The 23,762-nt window shown below is 45.1% G+C and overlaps 1 protein-coding gene across 2 annotated transcripts; it reads left to right on the forward strand.

Moving 5' to 3' along the window:
• The first annotated feature begins 1,127 nt into the window (after nucleotides 1-1,127).
• Nucleotides 1,128-23,534, forward strand: LCMT1 (leucine carboxyl methyltransferase 1). Of its 2 annotated transcripts, none has more exons than XM_083171873.1 (11): nucleotides 1,128-1,496; nucleotides 4,769-4,860; nucleotides 5,572-5,693; nucleotides 6,896-6,972; nucleotides 9,700-9,761; nucleotides 11,535-11,637; nucleotides 13,068-13,188; nucleotides 13,859-13,960; nucleotides 14,409-14,500; nucleotides 16,225-16,322; nucleotides 22,186-23,534. In XM_083171873.1, exons 1-11 carry the CDS (start codon nucleotides 1,411-1,413, stop codon nucleotides 22,206-22,208), a joined length of 978 nt encoding a protein of 325 aa, XP_083027999.1. In that variant the 5' UTR covers nucleotides 1,128-1,410; the 3' UTR covers nucleotides 22,209-23,534. The 2 variants fall into 2 exon arrangements, with proteins under 2 accessions (XP_083027999.1, XP_083027998.1); XM_083171872.1 differs by lacking the exon at nucleotides 22,186-23,534 and adding an exon at nucleotides 17,818-19,167 and having other exon boundaries at nucleotides 1,148-1,496.
• The last annotated feature ends 228 nt before the right edge of the window (nucleotides 23,535-23,762 follow it).

Raw genomic sequence — 23,762 nt, forward strand, 5'->3', positions numbered from 1 at the left:
CGGGATGAATCACCTAGTGTACTAATGATATCTCAGTTAAATTATTGGTCTGTGAATGGAGTATCGGCTAGAGATAAATAGGGTCGCAGTGAATATAGTATAAATCACTGGATATTGTTAGTGAAGTTATTTCATATATACAGTCAAAAGGTCGACACGGACACCGTATTGGTGCACCACGTACCCTTGTATTGCTTGCTGTACTCGCCATGCTTTGGGCACACTATTCTATTCTCCTTCCACACTCTAGTAGATGATAGGGCAGGCCTGGCCAACCTGTGACTCTCCAGATATTGTCAAACTACAAATCCCATCATGCCATGCCACAGTTTTGCTATAAGGGAGTGTTAAAACTGTGGCAAGGCATGCTGGGATTTGTAGTTTCAGAACATCTGGAGCCACAGGTTGGCCTGTCCTGTAACAGGGCATGAAATACCCCATGTCGGCACATGTTGGTTCAAAATAAAAAGTGAAAACTGATGTCAACCTTCCCAATGTCGACCTAATGCTTGTGTCAACCTACTGACCCTATCAACCTAAAGCCATGTCAATCTTTTGAGTGTTGACCTAATGTCAACCTTTTCGATGTCGACCTAGTGACCGTGTTCCGTTTCTGAACCCTTGTTACTAATTGTGCTAATTCTGGCTGACAGCATCAAACCCATTACTAAACGTAGGTTGGTGACAGCATACCTCCCAACTTTTCATGTGAAGAAATAGGGACACTCGCGCGGCGAAGCCGCGCGAGCGTCCGAAAAGGGGGCGTGGCGTATGCAAATGAGGGCGCGGCTTATGCTAATTAGCCGCGACCTCATTTTCATACGAGAATAGACGCTGTGCGCATGCGCACAGCGTCTATTCTACTACATTGGGGGTCTCCCAACTGCCACCCCCCCGCAGCGGGACAATGCCTGCCGCGGGTGGGACGTCGGGACAGGACCCGAAAATCGGGACTGTCCCGACGGAATCGTGACAGTTGGGAGGTATGTGACAGTATTATTCTATGGTCGTTAAAAAACTGGATTCTATTGTTAGTCCAAACACAAAAGAACTTCTGCAGCAGCTGGTGGTTAATCTACAGAAAAAAAGAGAACAGGCCCAATTAAACCGATGCCCAACATATAAGCCTTCATGGTCAGTGCGTCTGCGTCACACCTCTTTCCCAAATCAAACATGGCCGCCGCCGCCTCCATCGACCTCCAGCAGCTCACTTCCTGACTGCTGCTACTCACACAGCCAATAGGATTGCGCGCTCTGAAAGAGGGAAGGTCTGACGTAGCCAATCACAGCGCCTGGTATCGCCGTCAGGAAGCCAATGAAGCGGCAGCTTTGAAACGTGAACGAGCTGAGTGGGAGGGGGTCCGTCCGGGGCTCGCTCAATCGTGACAGCCTCCGCAGCGAACTGTCAACATGTCCCGTGCAGCCGGGAAGGAAGACTCCGACACGGCGGACGAGGCCGTGAGGGGGACCTGTGATGATGCCTCCATTTGTAAGAGGTAGGCTATCTATCCAATGGGACATTGCACATAGGGCCTGATTCAGAACTGCTCGCTTTGCTGCATCTATTCGAAACCTAGTGAGCAGGTTGAATGCACGCCCCCCACTGTCCGGATGCCCCTCGTTATGCTGTGAGCGCATGTGTACGCTTACACATCTGCTCCTAAGCGCACGCACAGAGAAAAAATAATTTGATGGTTGCTCATCCTCTGTTCGCAGCAGGAAAGTAGCCCAGGACTTCTCTGCTGCACAATCTTCGCTGAATTTGGGGTGGATGCTTATGTCATGTGACGTCAACCACCCGCCCCGAGCAAACCGGGGAACGCCCGGTGGGGGGGTCCCTGCAGTGAATAAGAAAGAACTAGCGCTATGCGGCGGTGGCGCAGGAAGCGCTGCCGGGTTTGAAAACACTGGCCGCACGCTGAGTGGCTGAGATTCAGCCACTCAGCGTGCGAACAGTGTTTTCAAAACAGAAGCGCTTCCCGCGCCGCCGCATAGCGCTAGTTCTTTCCCCCGGCACCAGGGCGCCCCCACCCCGACTCACCTGTGGCGCTCCGGTGCCTTGCACCGGCCCTGAATATATCTATATTCACCATGTCGATACTCAGAATGTCAACAATGTCATTCTTCAAATTACAAAGTTTACGTGTTGTGAATGCCGACATTCAGGATGTCAGCATTTTTGTAATGTCCACACATGCAGTTAGGGATTATTATATAAGATACGATATTAACGCACGATTGACACAATGGGCCTTATTCGAGTTCACTCTTTCAGACAAAATCCTTCTTAGATGGACAAAACCATGTGCACTGCAGGGGGGCAGATGTAACTGGTGCAGATCTAATTAGATTTGGGTGCAGTGGTGTAGCTAGGAGCCATGGTGCCCGGAGCATGTTTCGCTTAGCCCCCCCCCCCCCCCCCCCCCACACACACACACACACACACACACAGATTTGTAGTAGGCAGGGCTCTAGCGTGGCAAAAAGGGGGCACAACCGAACATTACAGGACACACCTTAATACACATAATGCCACATGCCGTAATGCCAATCGTACATAAGCCACACATGATGCCCATTATACATGTGTGTGTGTGTATATACAACCAAACCCCTTCTTTTTCGCGCTAAATTCTGAGAGATTATTAGTTTGCTGCCTGTTTCCACAATACCCCTGTTGGCTGAGGGGAATTAGAAAAGATACGAGAACAAGTGTGGAATGGCTCACTTCTCAACTTTAGTCCATAATATAGTAAACAATGTCCATAACTTGGTGTTATTCTCTTTATTAAAAGTCTTTTTAGACAAAAAGTGCTGTTTTCACCCAACGCGTTTCGCCCAACAAGGGGCTTCCTCAGGGGTATCAGCTTTATAGAATAACGTTGTGGTAAAACTATAAACAGGGTGGAAAGTGTGTGTGATTCTTTCCTCTAAGCCAAAAGAGAAGGGCACCCAGCCTATGCTACTGTCTCAATCGGTTGATAACTGGCCCGAAATGGCCCCGCCTCTGGTAGTAAGAGTTGTTTTGGGGTAATAAATGCCGGTATTCAAGTGGATCGCCCATACAATTGGTCACCTGGATAAGTGTTCACTTGTCTTGCTGGCGGGGCCGTCTTGCTGGCGGGGCCATTTCGGGCCAGTTATCAACCGATTGAGACAGTAGCATAGGCTGGGTGCCCTTCTCTTTTGGCTTAGAGGAAAGAATCACACACACTTTCCACCCTGTTTATAGTTTTACCACAACGTTATTCTATAAAGCTGATACCCCTGAGGAAGCCCCTTGTTGGGCGAAACGCGTTGGGTGAAAACGGCACTTTTTGTCTAAAAAGACTTTTAATAAAGAGAATAACACCAAGTTATGGACATTGTTTACTATATTATGGACTAAAGTTGAGAAGTGCGCCATTCCACACTTGTTCTCATATATATATATATATATATATATATATATATATATATATATATATATATATATATATATATATATATATATATATATATATATATATATATATATATATATGTACACACACCCACACCAATTTGTTTGCAGGAGGTGAATAGTAATAGTAACAGATAATGATGAATAAGTGAATAAGCTACCAATTTAATTATCTAAAACAGATCTTTACCAAGTCAGTGAAAAACTCAGCACATATTGTGCATGTAGGAGTCCTCCTTCTGACGCTGCTGCTCCTGCTTAGATAAACACAGGGGAGGTAGGGGGAGGGAGAGAACTCCAGAGCTATCTCCCTCCAGGACAGCCTTGTCAACTCAACAGCATTCACTGACCCTGCATGCATGTAGGCATCCTGATCCCACCAGCGCGGTTCCACTTCCTATTCAGTCTGTCTCACAACAAGATCACCTGTGTGAGACTTCCTCCCAGGGCAAAGCATGGCCTCATGGGATTTGTAGTTTAAATGTTAACTGCTCAAAGTTTGCGCAGTAACATATAAACTACAATTCCCATGATGCCACTGTCCCTGCTGCTCTGACCTGCCGGGTGCCTCGCTCTGAGTCACAGGCAGCTAAATGTCGGCACCTCCACTCCGACTAGCACTGTGTGTAAGTCTAACTAAGCGCTGCAGCTGGGCGGGGAAGCAGGGCAGGGAAGCCGGTGGCACACGGCTCCAGCGCCATTTGTTCTCTCTGCGCCCGGAGCGCGTGCTCCGGTGGCTCCGCCCTCGCTACACCCCTGTTTGGGTGGGGTTTTACTTCAAAGTGAGATCTATATTGCAGTGTTAAAATAAGCAGCCAGTATTTACCCTGCAAAGAATCACCAAAAAAAAATCACCAAATCTATTTCTATCTGCACATGTTACATCTGCCCCCCTGCAGTGCACATGGTTTTGTCCATCTAAGAAGGATTTTGTCAGAAAGAGTGAACTCGAATAAGGCCCAATATGTGTTGAAATGCTGAGCATGTAGGGCTTAGGAGCTGTGCACATCTCAATGATGCAACTGAAGGTGGAGTCTGAGGACACCCCAATCGATATTACAGGGTGCAAGGATTTTAGAAGTGGGCGTCTTAGTCATTAGAAACTTGGCCACATGGATATGTGGCAGGGAAGGCGTTTGTATATAATTTCTATTAACTCCTAGGTGGTCTGCTTGTATGTGCGGCTCAGAGCCTCATGATGTTGACTGATACAAATGTCGACATTTCTTAAGTTTGTATTCAATCAGTATTGATATTTTGAGTATGTTAACTTCCTGGATGCATCTTGTTGTTACATCACTCACCTCCAATCTATTTTACCCCCAGGTTTGCCGTCAGTGTTGGTTACTGGAAAGATCCCTACATCCAGTATTTTGTAAGACAGGCCAGGGAACGCAAAGCTCCCGAAATTAACAGAGGTGAGTTACCAGCCATAGAAACATACAGCCTTATTCTTGTTGCTCCTGCATAGTGCCATCACCACACCATGGGCCTTATTCAGATCTGAGCTCAGTACAAATTTGTTTGGAAAATGGGCAAAACCATGTGCACTGCAGGTGGGGCAGATGTAACATGTATAGAGTTAGATTTGTGTGAGTTATTTTGTTTCTGTGCAGATTAAATACTGGCTTCATTATTTTTACACTGCAATTTAGATTTCAGTTTCAACACACCCCACCCAAATTTAACTCTCTCTATACATGTTACATCTGCCCCACCTGCAGTACCCATTTTCCAAACAAATTTGTACTGAGCTCAGATCTGAATAAGGCCCCATGTTTTAAAAGAGCAAGAGGTGGTGCTGAGGAGATCTGGAAAACATGCAGTGTTGGGGCAGTCCCCTGATGACTGGAGTTTAGAAACTCTGCTCTAAGCCCTTTCTCAATGGTTGCAGATCATATAACCTTCACTTATTCCAGATTACTTCAACCCCTTCTAAAATCACTGCGCCACCAAACTGCTATAGCACGGGCAACACCCGAGTGTGGATGAAAGTTGTTGAAATACTTGTCAATGATGTTTTACATTACACAGTCACATGTCATTTGTCAGCAGCCATGACCGCAGTGTCGGAATGCTCTCTCCTTACTGACCTTACAGGAGTGTTCTCCCTCTGCTTTCTGTGTTAGGGTACTACGCCCGGGTACAGGGAGTGAATCAGCTGCTCTATGCTTTCCTCAGGAGGACAGAGTGCAATTGTCAGATTATCAACCTCGGGGCCGGGCTGGACACCACTTTCTGGAGACTAAAGGTATGTCTTGAATACAGCTTAAGTCATTTTTCTGCAGTTCCGTAGTAATAGAGGAAATTCTACCTTTTCCAGGTAAGTGCACCTGTCAGGGGGACATCCTTATTAAGGACTCAATCGGTGGAAGTCTAGGAATTCCAGAAAGAACAGCTACAATGTTCTGTGTTCAACCATACAGTGCAGGGATGTGATGCTCTGGAGGAATTTATAGCTTGTCCCACTGTTGGGGACAAGCTATAAAGGTGTGTACACACGGTGCAATATAGTAACTGAGCGATTTTGCCTTATTTAGTGCACGGTGCGACGTGGTCGCTGAGCAATGTTTTTACCAGCGAATTTGAGCCATAATCGAAGGAGCACGCGATATGGTTGCCCATGATGTTCTCATTATACTATTCCACTGTTCTTTGAGCCACTCACATAGGGGTGTATTCAATGATTTTTGCGAGCTGTCACAGCTTGCAGGGTCCATATTCAACTGACCCCCTACACACGCCGTTTCCTCCTCTCTACAAAAACCTAGCAAGGGGGAAACGGCGTGTGCGGCCGCTAAAACGGTGCGGGTCGCAGCTAAATGCAACGGGCGCCCTGCCTTGCTGTTTGGGGGAATACTCGCTGTCTTCTGACAGTGAGGAGAGAATTAGATTTGGGTGGGGTTTTACTTCAAAGTAAGATCTATATTGCAGTGTAAAAATAAAGCAGCCCGTATTTTCCCTGCACAGAAACAAACTAACTCACCCAAATCTATCTCTCTGCACATTTTTCATCTGCCCCACCTGCAGTGCACGTGGTTTTGTGCAACTAAGAAGGACTTTGCTAGAAAGTGAACCCGGGAAAGGCCCTATGTTGCTTTTTTATGTCTGTAAAGCGCGAGTCCTATTGCAGCCCACACACGCACCGATTCCAGCGTGCGTTGTGGGCTGAACTAGCACACACAGCATCGCATCGTATGCCTTGTGCATACGATGTGCATGTGATGCGATGCTGTGCTAGAAAAAGCAGGTACAAAAAGTATGTGCAGCACATACTTTTTGTACTGTGCGATGAGGTGCCGCGGGAGCGCGCACCCCATCGTACAGCATCGCACCGCCGGCATCGGCGCGTGTGTGGGCTGCATTTTTGAGAGAGCGTGCTAACATTTACTTACTCCAGTACGGGGTACTTTTAAATTCAGGTAACCGTTTGTCATCTTACCGTTGTTCTAGGATGATGATCTCCTCCCCAAGAAATACTTTGAAGTGGATTTCACTGCGATAGTTGGAAGAAAACTATATAACATAAAGTAAGTACAATAGGACCTCCATGGGGTTTAGCCTATTGTCCTGTTTTGTTTTTTTGTGTAATGGCTGAATATTCCTTAGAAAGCCACCTGTAAGATTACAGAGAGCTAGTGACGCTAATGATGTTGATGATTTACAGGCAGCCATTTTGTGGGCAGTTCCATTGTTCTCTAATTCAGCCTATCACGGGATGTAAAAGTTCGGGGGAGGTGCGGAATGTTGGCCGAACTCAGATTTTTTTTTTTTTTTTAAGCAGCAATTGTTTACAAAACAAATGATGCCTTGTAAAGCTGCCCATACACGGAGCCGTTCGCTCCGTTGTTTTTAAACAAAATCACTGCGGACCTTATTTATTTCTACGATAGACACTGATTTGCAATCAAAGATTTACAGCTTCAGAGATCAACACCTGGACTTTTTTTAAATCAATTTTTCCAACCTCATTTACCTGTGCATGATGCTTATTCCCATCAACATCTAATTCCGGTTTATGTACTGTTTCGATGATTCTTACCTATGCATTCCCTCCCTGTCTCCCCCACCCCCTTTCTCTCTCTCTCTCTCTCTCTCTCTCTCTCTCTCTCTCTCTCTCTCTCTCTCTCTCTCTCTCTCTCTCTCTCTCTCTCTCTCTCTCTCTCTCTCTCTCTCTCTCTCTCTCTCTCTCTCTCTCTCTCTCTCTCTCTCTCTCTCTCTCTCTCTCTCTCTCCCCCCCCCCCTTCCCCTCTCTCTCCCCCCTTCCCTTCTTTCATTACTTCCTTTGGTACTTGTTTCCTAGCACGGCCACAACGATCATGATCGGGGGTAAAATCGGGGCCATCGCGGGCATCGCATGCACTAAAAAATCGGGTGCGATGGGCCAGACGCGATGCCCGCGATTTCCCCATAGGGAACAATGTTAAATGCCTCAATTTACCCGCGATGACCGCGATTTCCCATAGGAAACAATGTTAAATGGGTCAATTTACCCAAATCATCATAGGGAAGAATGGTAAATGGGCCAGAAACCCCCCAAAAAAACCCTGAACATTGACATGGACCCCCAAAAGTACTATACGCCACCCCGCGATCAACGTGAACCCGAAGCGTGGCGAGCGCAGCGAGCCCGCAAGGGGCGGCGGTACGCGTCCTCCGACCTTTTCATACCCCCACTATCCACGTCGGCGTGGAGTTGAGAATAGAATAGTGTGGTGAGCGCAGCGAGCCACCGAGCCCGAAGCGTGGCGAGCGGACGCGGATACCTTCACAGTTATACGCGTCCCCTCGCGGGCTTCCCAGGTGTCCATGGCGACGCGGACACCTGTGAAGCCCGCGAAGAGACTCGTTTACCTGTGAAGGTATCCGCGTCCCCTCGCGGGGCTCGCTGCGCTCGCCACGCTTCGGGCTCGCTGCGCTCGCCACACTATTCCATTCTCAACTCCACGCCGACGTGGATAGCGGGGTATGAAAAGGTCGGAGGACGCTTACCGCCGCCCCTCGAGGGCTCGCTGCGCTCGCCACGCTTCGGGTTCACGTTGATCGCGGGGTGGCGTGAACTACTTTTGGGGGGACATGTCAATGTTCAGGGTTTTTTTGGGGGGTTTCTGGCCCATTTACCATTCTTCCCTATGATGATTTGGGTAAATTGACCCATTTAACATTGTTTCCTATGGGAAATAGCGGTCATCGCGGGTAAATTGAGGCATTTAACATTGTTCCCTATGGGGAAATCGCGGCCATCGCGGGTGGACCATTTAAGCATTTTTGGCCGCATACGACCCGACAGACGCGATTTTCACTGTTTTCAATGCATTTCAATGGAAAAATCGGGGGCATCGCGTCGGTCGCGTCGCAGGCCACTAAAAATTACCCCCGATGGCCGCGATTGTGGCTGTGCTAGGAAACAAGTACCCTTCCTTTTTCTTTTACTTTTCTGAATCAATGACATTGTTACTCTGTGACACCAAAGTTTGGGTGAGATTTCATTATTCTTACCGGGTTTGCGACTGTGTTTATTACTCCTAATGTCTGTCTTGGATGTCTTTCTTTCTGTAATCTATGGGTTGCTATTATTATTATTATTATTATTATTATTATTATTATTAATGTGCTGCACTTTTTGTACTAGATTGCATCTCATTGCATTGCAAAACGTATACGATATGATGCAATGCGATCTAGTCCAAATTGTGTATAATAATTGTACAGTGTATGGGCACCTTTGACTTATGATTATTATTACTTATGATTTAGGTGCTCCTGACATTTGTCTTACTCAATTTGTTTCACTCTAATCTTTGCACACTTTTTTTGGTACTTATGTATTATCTGGGCGCCTGATTTTTTTCATTGCATGCCACTACTTAAGGCATGTGATGTGATTTTTTTTTTTTTTTTTTTATTGTAAAGACCCGATTTTTAATTGTAGCCACCGAGCCCGAAGTGTGGCGAGTGAACGTGGATGCGATGAAAAAATCGGGCGCCCAGATATTACATAAGCACCCTTTTTTATTATTTTTTTTTTACTCCCTTAATATCTCAATAAAATTGTTTTGTCAAAAAAAAAAAAAAAACAGAATCCCTGCGTCCACGTTATGTGGGTGAGAGGGACCTGTAAGAATGGGCATTTATAACCCCCAGCACAGATAATGTTGTAGATTGGGACATTACCAAATCACTTCACTTGTGTCACACATTGTGTCTATTGTAAGCTACAAGCTTGTTTTTTAGTTGGCATTTTTCATTTTTAACAGGTCCAAGCCTCCATTGTCCAAGCAGATAATGGAAAGTAACGCTGGCCCATCGCTGCTTATAGGTGAGTCCCTTTGTATGTACATCATTTACTTCTGCTGCTCTTGGGTACTGTATGGTAAGAGACCACAGTGGATGACAGTCTTGGAAATGTAGCTGCTCCGTATATGAGAATATGCAGGCTTGTCCCATCCCATCTGACCATTCTATGGTTGTCTATACAAGCATTGCTATTGCCAAAAGAAGATGGCTGCTAATATCCAATTAGACCGCTATGGCGCATCCAAATCGATGCTGTCTAAGGTGGCTGCTGTCTATCATTCTGCGCACTTTAGTCATGTTTTATAGACTTATTTATCGCATTCTCATTGAGTGGTCATATTAACGAAGACTGTAAGGATGTTGGGAGAATGCAAGGGGAAAGGAAAAGGCTGGAACAATCTGATGACCTAGGCAAGATTTTAGTGGTGCCCCCTAGCATCGCCGCTAGTTCCGCCTCTGACCTCACAGCAGCAGCCAGCAACATTCATCGCCCCTCACCCATAGCAAGCCTCATTTTGATGCACTATGCCAGCAAGAGCAATTGGTGCCCCCACCCCCAAATTAGAAAAAGGGGCGTTTTCTTGCATGGAATGGCAGGGGCCACACAACAGTACCACCAAATCAAACTATGCCACATCCTACTGTAATGGTTCCCAACCCTGTTCTTTAACCCTTTGAGTTCCAACATCTCTGTGAGAGATGTGCAAAATATCCACTAAAGATGCCAGCGTCGCTCACATTTGTTATATAAATTCAAATACAAATGTGTAAAAAAATATATATATAATTTCCTATATAAGGCAAACCTTACAGGAACACCTTCCTTGAATAGACACTGAAGTGCTATAAGGCATGTATAGGTATCGTGTAGGACCCCTTCTTGCCAGGCAAATTGCAGCAACTGGATGTGGTCTTCACTCGACAAGTACGCAGAAGACCTGTGGAGAGTTGTTGACTCATGCTGTCTAGATAGATTCACAGCTCCTTGATATTTGTAGGTGCTGAATCTTGGGTATGAACGGACCTCTACACCATATCCCAGAAATGCTCTGTTGGGTTGAAGTTGGGCAAGTGTGGCCAATGTCACATCACATATGCCTTGGGGGGCTCTCTGTAGCTACATGCTTTGTTCATGACATGTTCTACTGCATTTCTTATGGTCAAACCCATGAAAACGCAGACATCTCCCTTCACTGGCTGCTCATAATTCAAGATCAAATTACTGAGTTTCAAAGCCCTACATGACCGAGGCCCAAGGTACCTGAAGCAGCTTCTAATTCCATACTGTCCCATCCGATTACTGTCCAACCCGATTATCTGTAGATGAAGGACTTTTAGCAGTACCTAGGATCTCCCGTAATTCATCTGGGGGTCGAGCTTACAGCCATTCAGCTCCGACTTTATAGAACTCACTTCCCCGCACAGTTTGAGAGGTCCCCACTCTAGAATGCTTCAATAACAGACTCAAGACTTTCCTGTTTACTCAAGCAATTCCTTCGTTCCCTTAAGTATTGTTTATGAAAAGTTTTTCTGTACTTCATTGTTCCTGTACTGTATTACATTCATTCTATCTGTTAAGCGCCTTGAGTCCTATTGGAGAAAGCGCTATATAAATAAAATAATTATCTGCCATCTCGTTCTAAGGCACATCTGTGCTCTACATATAACCCTGACAGATCATACACTCGCGGAGCACATTACATAGCGCCCTATGTGGTTACTGTAAGTGTAGCCAAGCTGTGCCCTGTTTCAAAAAAATACTTGTGAAGATGCCATTGTCCATCTCTGTCCATAGACGCCCACAGCTTGGACTCCTCACGGTTCTCCATCATCGGGGCAGATCTGAGAAACCTGAAAGACATGGAGGAGAAACTGAAGAAATTTGGCTTGGACCCACAGTAAGGTGTCTATTTGACTTAATGTGTAACTCTAACATGGTTCATTTTGGGGCTCTGACTTTTATTGCAAACATTCATTCGCCCCCTATAAGACCTGGCGCCTGTAGCCAATCAGTAGCATGGTTTGACAGAACTATGAAATTAATTCAAATAAACTTGTTACTTCTCTCTCCATCCTCCCCTCAATGACCGTGTCTATTACTGTTCTATTCCACCTGAGACTATGGAATCATGGAAACCAGTCTGCTTCAAAGAGGACCCACTATGTTGGAGGAGGAGGAGTAGGACCTGGTCTTTCCAGTGCTAGTAACACATAGTTGGCCCAGACAGGCCTTCAAGAAGAAGCATGACCGAAAAGCATGTCTTCCGAGCTGGCGGGACAAACTGGGGCAGCCACCAATCAGATTTGCTGATGACAATTCAACACCCAGGAGTGATTTGCCCATAACAACCAATCGGATTCTGTCTATTTTCTAGGATGCAATCGAGAAACGAGTCAGAATATGATTGGATGCAATGGACAAGATCAGGATAACGTCAATTGGGTGACCACTGAAGGTTGACAGGTCTTCGACACCTGAAATAGGTCCGACGGGTAGTATTTCGTGCCCTACCAGTCGCTAGGGTGTGGAGGGAGAATAGAATAGTGTGCCGAGCGTAGCGCGGCACCGTGCCCGAAGCATGGGGATGGGACGCGGATGGGGAAGTGATTGGACTTCAGGACAAAAAAGTGTAAACTCATGTCGACCTTTTGATTGTTGACATTGCTATTGTCAACCTAATGCTTGTGTTGACCTTCGCCATATCGACCTATTTCAGGTGTCTACTGAACGTCTGTCGACCTTCAGTGGTCGACTTCACGCATGTCGACCTAAATTGGGTCAACTCAATGACCCATACCCGCCAAATCACCTTTTCATTTTTAGAAATTTCAGTAAATCCCCCCCTGCTGCATATTTGCCTATTTGGGAATGTGGGGATAATGTTCCCCTTTTCAGGAACGACAGTTTACTCTCCTATCTCTGGATTTCACGGCCTTGTAAAGAGATCTTTAGTACATCCCTATCCACTTCCCTATCCACTTCCCTATCCACTTCCCTATCCACTTCCCTATCCACTTCCCTATCCACTTCCCTGTGAGAGACGCCACAAGCTCAAGTGCATTACCTCCAACATTGAATACATTGTTCCCCGCAACGTGCACACACACTAGAGCAGACATGTCCAAACTGTGGCCCTCCAGCTGTTGTGAAACTACACATCCCAGCATGCCTTGCCATCGTTTTAGCATTCCCTTATAGCAGAACTGGGGCAAGGCATGATGGGCCCTGTAGTTTCACAACAGCTGGACCAATCAATCCCTGAGACTCTGGGCATCGCAGCGGTCTTCCAGCATGGGTGCAGAACTCTAAAGTCCTGTTTGTTTTCAGGCTGCCGACGCTGTTGGTGGCGGAGTGTGTGTTGGTATATATGACCACTGAACAGTCGGCCGGCCTGTTGAAGTGGGCTTCCAGCACGTTCCCTACAGCCATGTTTATAACCTATGAACAGGTAACAATGCATTCTGGTGTAGCCAATCGGATTGCCTGTTTTGTCTTTGTCTCCCACTGTCTAAAGACATGATTTCGATTCATCATGCCAATAAATAATTTGAAAAGTGTGTAATTGTATGTCATTTACGTCTGATTCCGATCCGATGCGGTGGTTCAGTATGTGTCTTATAAGATCCAGAGACGGTCACTGCTGCACCAATTATACATTGTATCCCGGGGCAATGATTAGGATTACATTGTATGCAAATGGACCACAACACGATGTATAGTATGCGCTCTAGCCACCCTGGATCCCCCCCCCGGCCGGGACTCAGACTAATGTATGGAGGGAATTAGCTTTGCCAATTTACAATGCTTTTGTGCTAGGCTTTTGAGAATTGATAGTAAAGGAGAAGATGGCAAAAAAAGTCCGCCTGGGGTAGCCTTGGCAGAATGGTTAATGTTGAAAAGCACTCTGGGAAGTCCTGAGGTAGCAGCAGTAGGTCAGGTGATACTTTTAATACACCACGTCCAGACCAGGTTTTATTTATTAGGCCGGGGGGGGGGGGGGGATGCATTTAACAAGTTTTCATATTATTTCCTTAGAGCTGTCTGAGTTTATTTTAGTCATTTTAAGAGGTAGTGATCCGATAACGATATGTCCCGACCTCTGTTCTCCTTCCCACCAGGTGAACATGGCTGATCGCTTTGGACAGATTATGATTGAAAACCTGCACAGGAGACAATGTAACCTGCTTGGAGTAGAAGCCTGTCAGTCACTCCAGTCTCAGGTCAGCAGCCTTTTCCTGTTCTCGCCAATGTGCAGCAATTGTGTCTCCTATGTTCTCTGTATCGGTGAATTCACTTCCGATGCCTTTATTAGTAGAAAATGCCCCTACATCGCTCCTTGTGTAGAGGCCATAGCGCTGACACATCGCTGTGTGCTGAGCGATCTTGCTGAGTGTTCTGAGCGGTCTAGCATCACTCAGAACCCTCCGCAAATCTCCCCATGTGTAGGCCCCATAATTCAGATAATAAAGCATAGAAATAGACTTGCCAGATAAGTACATTTCTGCTTTAGATGCCGCAGGGCCACATATCCAGATCAAACCGGCATCAAAGGCAGTTTTCACGCTCCGGAAGTGTAATCCTATGTGTCCAGTTGACCACCGCATTTCATGTTTTGTAATGGAACATCATTGCTGAGTACTATGCATTCACTGGTAGCTCTGGTTGCAGAGGGAGCGGTTACTGTGTAACGGATGGGAGGCAGCAGATGCCTGGGACATGATGCAGGTGTACAGTAGTCTCCCCCAGGCTGACGTGTCGCGGTGAGTAACACTGTGCTGTCCATGGTCATTTCTGCATTCTGCAATTGAACTATTTCTTTGCGTGTATTTTTAGGTCACTTCACTTGGGCAGTAAATTACTATCAAATTCCCAAATGTTAGTTAAGAAAAGAAGACCAGCCTCTGGTGTTGAAGTCCACTCCCTCGTACACATCCCTCACTTGTCCCCACCTATTCCTCGGCCAGTCCCTACCGATTGCTGCTTGCTTCCACGTTTCCTTCTGGTCATCCTATTTCTCCAATGAAACTCTTCCTTCATCTTTAAAACATGTAGTCATCCATTTTTGTGAAGCACTGCCTTGACCTCTCCGGCCACTGATTACCATCCCACTTCCCTCATCCTTTAGTCCTCCAAGAACCTTGAGCAGGTGGTATACCATCACCGCACCTCTTCTGTCTCCATCCTCTTCATCTTAAACACCACTGACTCCATCCTCTTCATCTTAAACACCACTGAAAGTGCCTTCACCAAGGTCACTATGTCCTCCTCTAAGCCAAATTCAACTACTTCTACTCATGGGTGTGTTTAATACTGCTGTCCACCCACTTCCACCTTCTCTCCCCTTTACTATTGGGAACCTTCAAGGTTGTACCCTTGCCCATTTCTCCCTCTAAACCTCTTCACAAGGTGAGCTTATTTGCTTCCAGTAACACCTCTGTGCTGATCATACTTTAATCTCTCCTCTACATCACCGCCCTCTGTCCTCACCATAGTCACCACGATTGTCATTCCCACATCCTAGGACTCCCTGGTTCCCACTTTGCTGTTATGTTTTCCCTCTCCTCTGTTCTCCCTGTCCTTTCTGGCCTTCGATCTTTCCTTACTGCTACTTGCATCATTTTCTTCCTTTTAAAAAAAAAATTGGTTTTGCGTCTCCCCTCTGCCAGTCTCTCCACCGATACAGAATCAAAACAGTCGGCTTGGTAGCCCATCTCCTCACCGCTCCTCCCTACATCTCCAGACTTTATTTCCTACATACTCCGTCCGCTTTGCACATAACTGCTTTCTTAAATTCATTTTTTTTATTACATTTTTAACATGAACACAATCCACAGTAGAGGACATAACGATTATATCGATATAGAGACAGTAGGTAAAAATAAAAGATCATATGTCGGCTATTAGCAGGATGTAATACCACATTCACAGGATGAGAATTAAAACAAATACCCAAAGGCGCCATAAGGATCATATACCTGCATGGACTGACCTCGAGTGATAAAGTAACAGTAGCTACAGTAGTACAAACCTACTGTAAGGATATACAAGTCGAGTACTAATAGCTACATAATAACAGCATGTTAAAGGAAATATTTAAGCAGTCCAAACAGCCCAGTATATGTAAGGAGCACTCAGTGACCTAATGAAAGGGGCACAGAATCCTCAAATGTTAACCTGACCAGGCCTTTGCTATCCAACCTCCCAGAAGTCCAATAACATGGGTTGACCGGGGCAATCTACTACTGACTTTAATTAGATCAAGCCTGGATCTCCAACCAGCATCAGAATAGAAAACTCCAAGCCTGACACTCCCGCCATCATTACAGCTACTATACACTTGATTCATACGTACTGTTATTATTTGGATTGTTTGTACTGTATGTGTGCTCTGTCGTTTTGAAGAGGAGTTGTGTGATCATGACATGACTGTAGTGTCCTATACTGATTTTACTTGCACTTTAATAATTTGTTGTTGGACCCACAGGATTGAGAAACTGGAATTCCTCGACGAGAAGGAGTTACTGGAGCAATTGCTTCTCCATTATTGTATCAGCTGGGGCACTAAAGATGGTCAGAACTTGGGTAAGATATCTCTGTGTGCCTATGGCTAAACGTTTCCATATGGGAACTTTGCACTTGCAGTTTCTAATCACCTAGACAGTGAAGATGGTAACGTTTCATAATTTTTTTCAATATGATCTCACTCACTAATATAAAAAAACGACTATCACTTAGTGCAGGCATGTCCAGCGTTGGCCCACCAGATGTTGTGAAACTACACATCCCAGCATGCTTTGCCACAGTTTTGCTATTATAGAATGCTAAACTATTGCAAAGCATGCTGGGATGTGTAGTTTCACAACATCTGGAGTGCCAACGTTGGACATGCCTGACTTAGTGTGTAACCACAATGCTATACTTTTGAGCCTAGATTTGAAGGCCTTCTGTATTACTGCCATTTAGAGGGCAGGAGATGTCCCAAACCTTGGATACAGATCAAGTGAGGAATTTTCCCATAGCAACCGAACAGCTGCTAACTTTCACTTATCTAGCATAGCCTTTCAGGTGAGAGATGACCGTTATTCTGGGCATACACTTTACAATTATCTGTCAGATCTGCTGGATATCGACTGATCGCCCAAATAATTGTACAATGTAGTGCAGCGTGCAACCACAAGCCAGTTGGAAAGAATTGATATTTGGTTGGCTGCATTGGTCAGTGTAGACGACGCTACGGTGGCAGACCGCCAGACATTTCCCCTGTTCCTTCACAGGGGAGGAGCCTGATCTTATAGCCATACATTGTGATGTCATTGGTGAGGGACAAGGAATTGTCACCTCCTCCCCAGGGTAGGAGCCCAGATATACCACAGTGTATGGCCATATCTCATTAAGGACTAATGGGGAATTGTCCCCTGTTTAGGGGAGCAGCCCTGATTATCGTGGCCATACACTAGCAGTCAGTGGCGGTTTTGACCTATGGACTTCAGCCTCAGGTAAAATCCGCCACTATGCTCAGTGTTCGTGAAGCCAGATGCAGTCCGTGGCAGTGACCTGACACTCACCCCATTGGGACCTCTATGGGCTGCTTCGGTTGCAGCCCATAGAATCTATGGTATGCGCATGCGCAGTACCGAGGTAGATCCTGTGCCTGTCCTGTGTAGTGTATGGGCGTGGGGACCAGCACAGCATTGCGGCCAGCGGCAGCCCCCCTACTACAGTGAGGTAGGAGCTGTTGTTAATGGTGTATGACCAGAATTTGATGCTGGTTTGGTCGCTCTGGGCAACTATTCCACTTGCTCTCTCTTTAAGGCTTCATACATACATACATACATACATACATACATACATACATACATACATACATACATGCAAACGTAAATTAACCACTCCTCTGCTACCATGTGTGTAGCTGCAGCCGCTGGGGAAATGATAGCAGAAATGTTCCCTTTTTTTTTTCTCTAAAATTGGTTTGGAGAAGTTTGTATCGGCTCACGAAGATAATGTATGAATGTGTATAGATATATAGCTATAGATATATAATTCTCTATCACCAGTCTCGTTCTTTCCTCCCCAGGTCTTTCAGAAATAACGTTTTGACGACACAGATGTGGGTGCCATATGTGGTACTTCCAGCAATGTTGGAATATCTCTAACCGCTTAGGACATTGACTGACGCAGGGGAGAGACGTTTGGCCTCCTCTTATTTTGGAGGCAAGAGGACATGATGTCTGACTCGATTGCTCTGATGCCATCGGCCATGTGGGGGCGCTCTTCTTTGTAGCATTTTAAATAAATTTAGATTCTTTGGAACCTTTTGTGCTCCTAGATTAAATGGTCACATTTATTGTAACACACACACACACACACACACACACCTGAATGTAAGGTACAAGCGTCATTGACTGCTTCTTTCTTTGTGGCTGTATTACATTTTGACCGTGATGGGTGAATATTGCATAGTAAAAGGTAGTAATTGTTGCAGTGTATACACCTGGTGAACAAAGCATATAGCCAAGGAAAAGACCTTTAAAAGTGAGAATTGAAATTCCAGTATTTTAACTAGTGCGATAAGCATTTTGCAGGCTGGAGGCAATGGTTTTAAAGTGGATCGGGCACAAAAGTCTCTTCTATTAAAGTGGAAGGAGCACGTACAGGGGCAATAAAGAGTATTCACCCGCGTGGCATTTTTACATTTAGGGGGGTATTCAATGTAGGGTCATGATTGTCGGGCTGGGCTGACAGCTGTGACCCTGTCCTGTTCTCGGCCGGCTCGACAGGGATCTTGCAGGCAGGACTCTGTCCCGCCTGCTGAGTGGCGAGCTGCTGCTGGGAGCTAGTCAATTCCCGGCCGCTTGTGAAGTCGGGCACATTCTGCTGAGATTCCTGTTTGATGCTGTCGGGGAAGACCGCATTGAATAGGGCCCCACCGCCATCTCCCCCATCGGGAATGGCGGCAAGAGATTGAATACCCCCCTTGAATTGAATCCATCTTGGCATTACATTGGAATTATTCAGTCTCCATTTTGACTTGCGTAGTCTAGAATATTGATATTTGGTTTTATTTATTTTTATTATTTGGTATTTAACCGGTTTGAGGATCAATCACCCCTTTGATGAATGTATTTTGGCACTGTTTGGTCGGTCACTTTCAAGCATCGATATCTGTCATTATTTGTGCTGTAACCATACAAACGATACCTTGTTTATGTTCTGGAGATTGGGTTCTCGGATAATACCGTCGGTTGGCTTTTGCACACTGAAGTGGCAATGACCAATCAACCAACTAACTTTCATTGAGATTGCAAAAAAGTGAAAAAGATTTTGTGGTTCTTGTTTTGGCATCCATTCATCTTTCCCAAATAATAGTCAGCCGGGTAAGATGTCCAAGGTTTTCGTAATAAAAATTTGCACTTGAAAACATGAATGTGTTTTTTTGCTTTTTTCTTTTAAAACTGATTTGAACTTTTATTAAATGAAGTGCACACATTGTGCAGCCAAACAGGTATAGGAAAGCTGCTGCACTAAATAATGAGTCCTCTGAGCTTAACTTAAACCAGGATAGGGTAGGTCTAGGCCAGGGGTGGCCAAACTGGTCCTCAAGATCTACCAACAGTTCATGTGTCTCAGGCCACCTGTGGATCTATAGTAGGAATAACTGCAGCAGGTATAAAATGTGACAGTTAGTAATGACTACAGCTGTGCACCAGCTAGGTGATCTGGGTCATGTGACAGTTAGTACTGACTACAGCTGTGCACCAGCTAGGGGATCTGGAAACGTGTGCACCAGCTAGGGGATCTGGAAACGTGGACCTTTGGTAGATCTCGAGGACCAGTTTGGCCACCCCTGGTCTAGGCATTATAACCTCCCCAAGAAGGATTAACTATTTCTGTAGAGTCGTATGATCCGGTCTGATTATCTTCAAATAATAGGTTCTAAGTGGTGCCATCATTTTAAAAGACATGGCTCCCCTCTATAAATAAGGCTTCCCCTTTGAATTAGCTGAAGCCATCATTGGGGAAATCTATGCCCCATTCCTGGACTTCTTGAATGCTTTGTGTGATGTATGGTGTTCATTGCACTCAAGGATCACCAGAAAATGACCTTTTAAGAGGCTATATTGTTTGGAAGAATATATGTCGCTATTTCAAGCAAGAGTGCCACTACGTCGGAGAGTTCCAGGAGTGGGAAAATCTCCCCCCCCCTCCCCCGTAAGTATTTTACAGTAGAGTAGACAGTAGACCAGCTCGCTATGTGATGTAGTGTTTGGTGAAGTATAGAGTTTCTTATTTGCACCGCCTACCAGTTGTGCCATAGTTTATCCATATAATTTTGATGCATTTGGCTATTTCTATTACTTGCTTTAGATATTCTTTGAAATTCACGATGAAGCTCTTGCTTGGGAATACACTAACCAACTACTGGTGTTCCGAAGTTGTTTTTGTAAATATACAATGTATATAATACGGTGAACATTTGTAATTTAACAAAGTGTAATATAAAATAACGTATCTATAAACTGTACAAAAGTATTTCTGTGTAGCTGGTAAAGTAGAAATAAAACAGCACTGATTAAACTATTGTTCCAGAGAAATCTATTTTGAAGCCTTTAACCACAGTCCAGTGATTCCCTAACTGTGCCTAGTTACCCTGGGATGCTGTGAGGCTCTTGCAGGGTTGGTGGTTTGTGACCAAAACAAATTATTTATGGTCAAAATGACAGGCAATCAGTGCTAATGGCTGCCAATCATAACATACGTGTACAATTCAAACTCCACAACCTACATGGAAATAGACTGACAGGTTATCTAGTCTGACTGTGATTTGAAAGTAACACAACAACAAAAAAAAGCAAGTGTCACCCTGTAGGTAGGGCAGATGGAACATGTGCAAGAGATATAGGACCTTATTCTAAACGCCACGCTCTCCTACGTGTACGTGCATGGGAGCGATGGTGAGTGGCCGTGCATATACTGTTATGCGCATGTGCAGCTGCTTGGTGCAAGCAGGTACGGTGGCCTGCTTGTTCACCTTCCTGTTCGCATCTAGCAGTGGGGCGGCAGCGAAGGGACGCACCCACGGGAATGACCAGAGTTTCATGGGTGCTTCCAGGCTAATGCATCTGTGATGCAGGTGCTCCTGTGTTGGGTGATGAAGATATTACTATATCACCTAACACAGGAGCATTAAATACAGTGTATCCATATTGTAGCTCTGGAAACAAATATTACCAGGGAATCTCAATACAAAGAGATACACAGTACTTGAACACCGTATGTGACAGTAGCAGATGCAGTTCCAATAAATATCAATTTTGCCTATCTACATTGTTATCATACCACGTACATCCCTCCAGATACAGGGAAGGATGCAAGGAAGGAAGAGGTAAGCAACTATCGACCAGTGAGCCTTACATCAGTAGTAGGGAAATTGATGGAAATACTCTTAAAACAAAGGGTGACATTCTATGCTATGCGATTTTCTGTTTTTGGCGTTATTTAGACCACAAAATGGCGATATCGCATTTTTCTGTGAAATCGCCAATTTATCGTGATGCGTTAAGGGACAGAAATCGCATATTTTGTGCGTAAAGGTATGCGGAACAAAAGTGCGAGATTAATTCGCACTTTTATCGCATCCAGATGTTTTTCAATGCAAAACTATACAAACCGCTTATTTAATGCTATGCGCATTTGCAAATCGCACTTTTTAGGTGTCTATTTATCGCACTTTTTTCAGACCTGGTTCTGTTTGGCGCATTTGCACACAAATCATTTTGGTCAAGTGCACACATGTTTATTTTCAACACAGGTGCCTTCATTAACACTCCCAAACACCCCTACATTTACCCCAACATTAGTAAGGACACCTGTGAGGGTTTAAATAATGTAGATTTGTATGACTATTTTAAACTTGGTTATCTGTGATGTGTCCCAATTGGAGGACCAACGCAGGAGGGAGGAAGGTGGGCAAAAGATGCTGGTAGCCCCCCCACTACTGGGTACCCCACGTATGTATGGTGCTCACCTGTACCTGGACTACCTGTCGGACCAACAGGTTGTGGGGATGGTTATGCTGAACCCCATTACCCTGTCGGAGTTATATGAGCAGGTGAGAGATGCTTGGGCCCATTTTGTGGGTGGCAACTATGTAGTGTCTGTCCAGCACTATTTGTCCACAGCCTCCACTCAGTCTGTGACCTCATGGGCCTTGGTGGTATCACAGGCCACTTTGTCAAATCATTTTACTCTACTGTTACTTGCTATAAAGAAGTTGTGTAGCTGCAGCCGCTGGGGAAATGATAGCAGAAATGTTCCCTTTTTTTTTTTTTTAATTGGTTTGGAGACGTTTGTATCGGCTCAAGAAGATAATGTATGAATGTGTATAGATATATAGCTATAGATATATATTTCTCTATCACAAGTCTCGTTCTTTCCTCCCCAGGTCTTTCAGAAATAACGTTTTGACGACACAGATGTAGGTGCCATATGTGGTACTTCCAGCAATGTTGGAATATCTCTAACCGCTTAGGACATTGACTGACGCAGGGGAGAGACGTTTGGCCTCCTCTTATTTTGGAGGCAAGAGGACATGATGTCTGACTCGATTGCTCTGATGCCATCGGCCATGTGGGGGCGCTCTTCTTTGTAGCATTTTAAATAAATTTAGATTCTTTGGAACCTTTTGTGCTCCTAGATTAAATGGTCACATTTATTGTAACACAAACACACACACACACACACACACACACCTGACTGTAAGGTACAAGCGTCATTGACTGCTTCTTTCTTTGTGGCTGTATTACATTTTGACCGTGATGGGTGACTATTGCATAGTACAAGGTAGTAATTGTTGCAGTGTATACACCTGGTGAACAAAGCATATAGCCAAGGAAAAGACCTTTAAAAGTGAGAATTGAAATTCCAGTATTTTAACTAGTGCGATAAGCATTTTGCAGGCTGGAGGCAATGGTTTTAAAGTGGATCAGGCACAAAAGTCTCTTCTATTAAAGTGGAAGGAGCACGTACAGGGGCAATAAAGAGTATTCACCCGCGTGGCATTTTTACATTTAGGGGGGTATTCAATGTAGGGTCATGATTGTCAGGCTGGGCTGACAGCCGTGACCCTGTCCCGTTCTCGGCCGGCTCGACAGGGATCTTGCAGGCAGGACTCTGTCCCGCCTGCTGAGTGGCGAGCTGCTGCTGGGAGCTAGTCAATTCCCGGCCGCTTGTGAAGTCGGGCACATTCTGCTGAGAACCCTGTTTGATGCTGTCGGGGAAGACCGCATTGAATAGGGCCCCACCGCCATCTCCCCCATCGGGAATGGCGGCAAGAGATTGAATATCCCCCTTGAATTGAATCCATCTTGGCATTACATTGGAATTATTCAGTCTCCATTTTGACTTGCGTAGTCTAGAATATTGATATTTGGTTTTATTTATTGTTATTATTTGGTATTAACCGGTTTGAGGATCAGTCACCCCTTTGATGAATGTATTTTGGCACTGTTTGGTCGTTCACTTTCAAGCATCGATATCTGTCATTATTTGTGCTGTAACCATACAAATGATACATTGTTTATGTTCTGGAGATTGGGTTCTCGGATAATACCGTTGGTTGGCTTTTGCACACTGAAGTGGCAATGACCAATCACCCAACTTTAACTTTCATTGAGATTGTGAAAAAGATTTTGTGGTTCTTGTTTTGGCATCCATTCATCTTTCCCAAATAACAGTCAGCCGGGTAAGACGTCCAAGGTTTTCATAATAAAAATTTGCACTTGAAAACATGAATGTGTTTTTTTGCTTTTTTCTTTTAAAACTGATTTGAACTTTATTAAATGAAGTGCACACATTGTGCAGCCAAACAGGTATAGGAAAGCTGCTGCACTAAATAATGAGTCCTCTGAGCTTAATTGAACCAGGATAGGGTAGGTCTATGGAAAGGGGGCCAAACTGGTCCTCAAGATCTACTAACAGTTCATGTGTCTCAGGCAACCTGTGGATCTATAGTAGGAATGA

The sequence above is a fragment of the Crinia signifera genome, chromosome 2, assembly GCF_055691185.1.
Source record: "Crinia signifera chromosome 2, ASM5569118v1, whole genome shotgun sequence".
NCBI lineage: Eukaryota > Metazoa > Chordata > Amphibia > Anura > Myobatrachidae > Crinia > Crinia signifera.

Coding starts and splice junctions, on each gene's coding strand:
- LCMT1 (XM_083171873.1), top strand. CDS start 1,411: ATGTCCCGTGCAGCCGGGAAGGAAGACTCCGACACGGCGGACGAGGCC. Junction 1,497..4,768: donor GATGCCTCCATTTGTAAGAG/GTAGGCTATCTA, acceptor TTTTACCCCCAG/GTTTGCCGTCAGTGTTGGTT. Junction 13,189..13,858: donor TGTTTATAACCTATGAACAG/GTAACAATGCAT, acceptor CCTTCCCACCAG/GTGAACATGGCTGATCGCTT.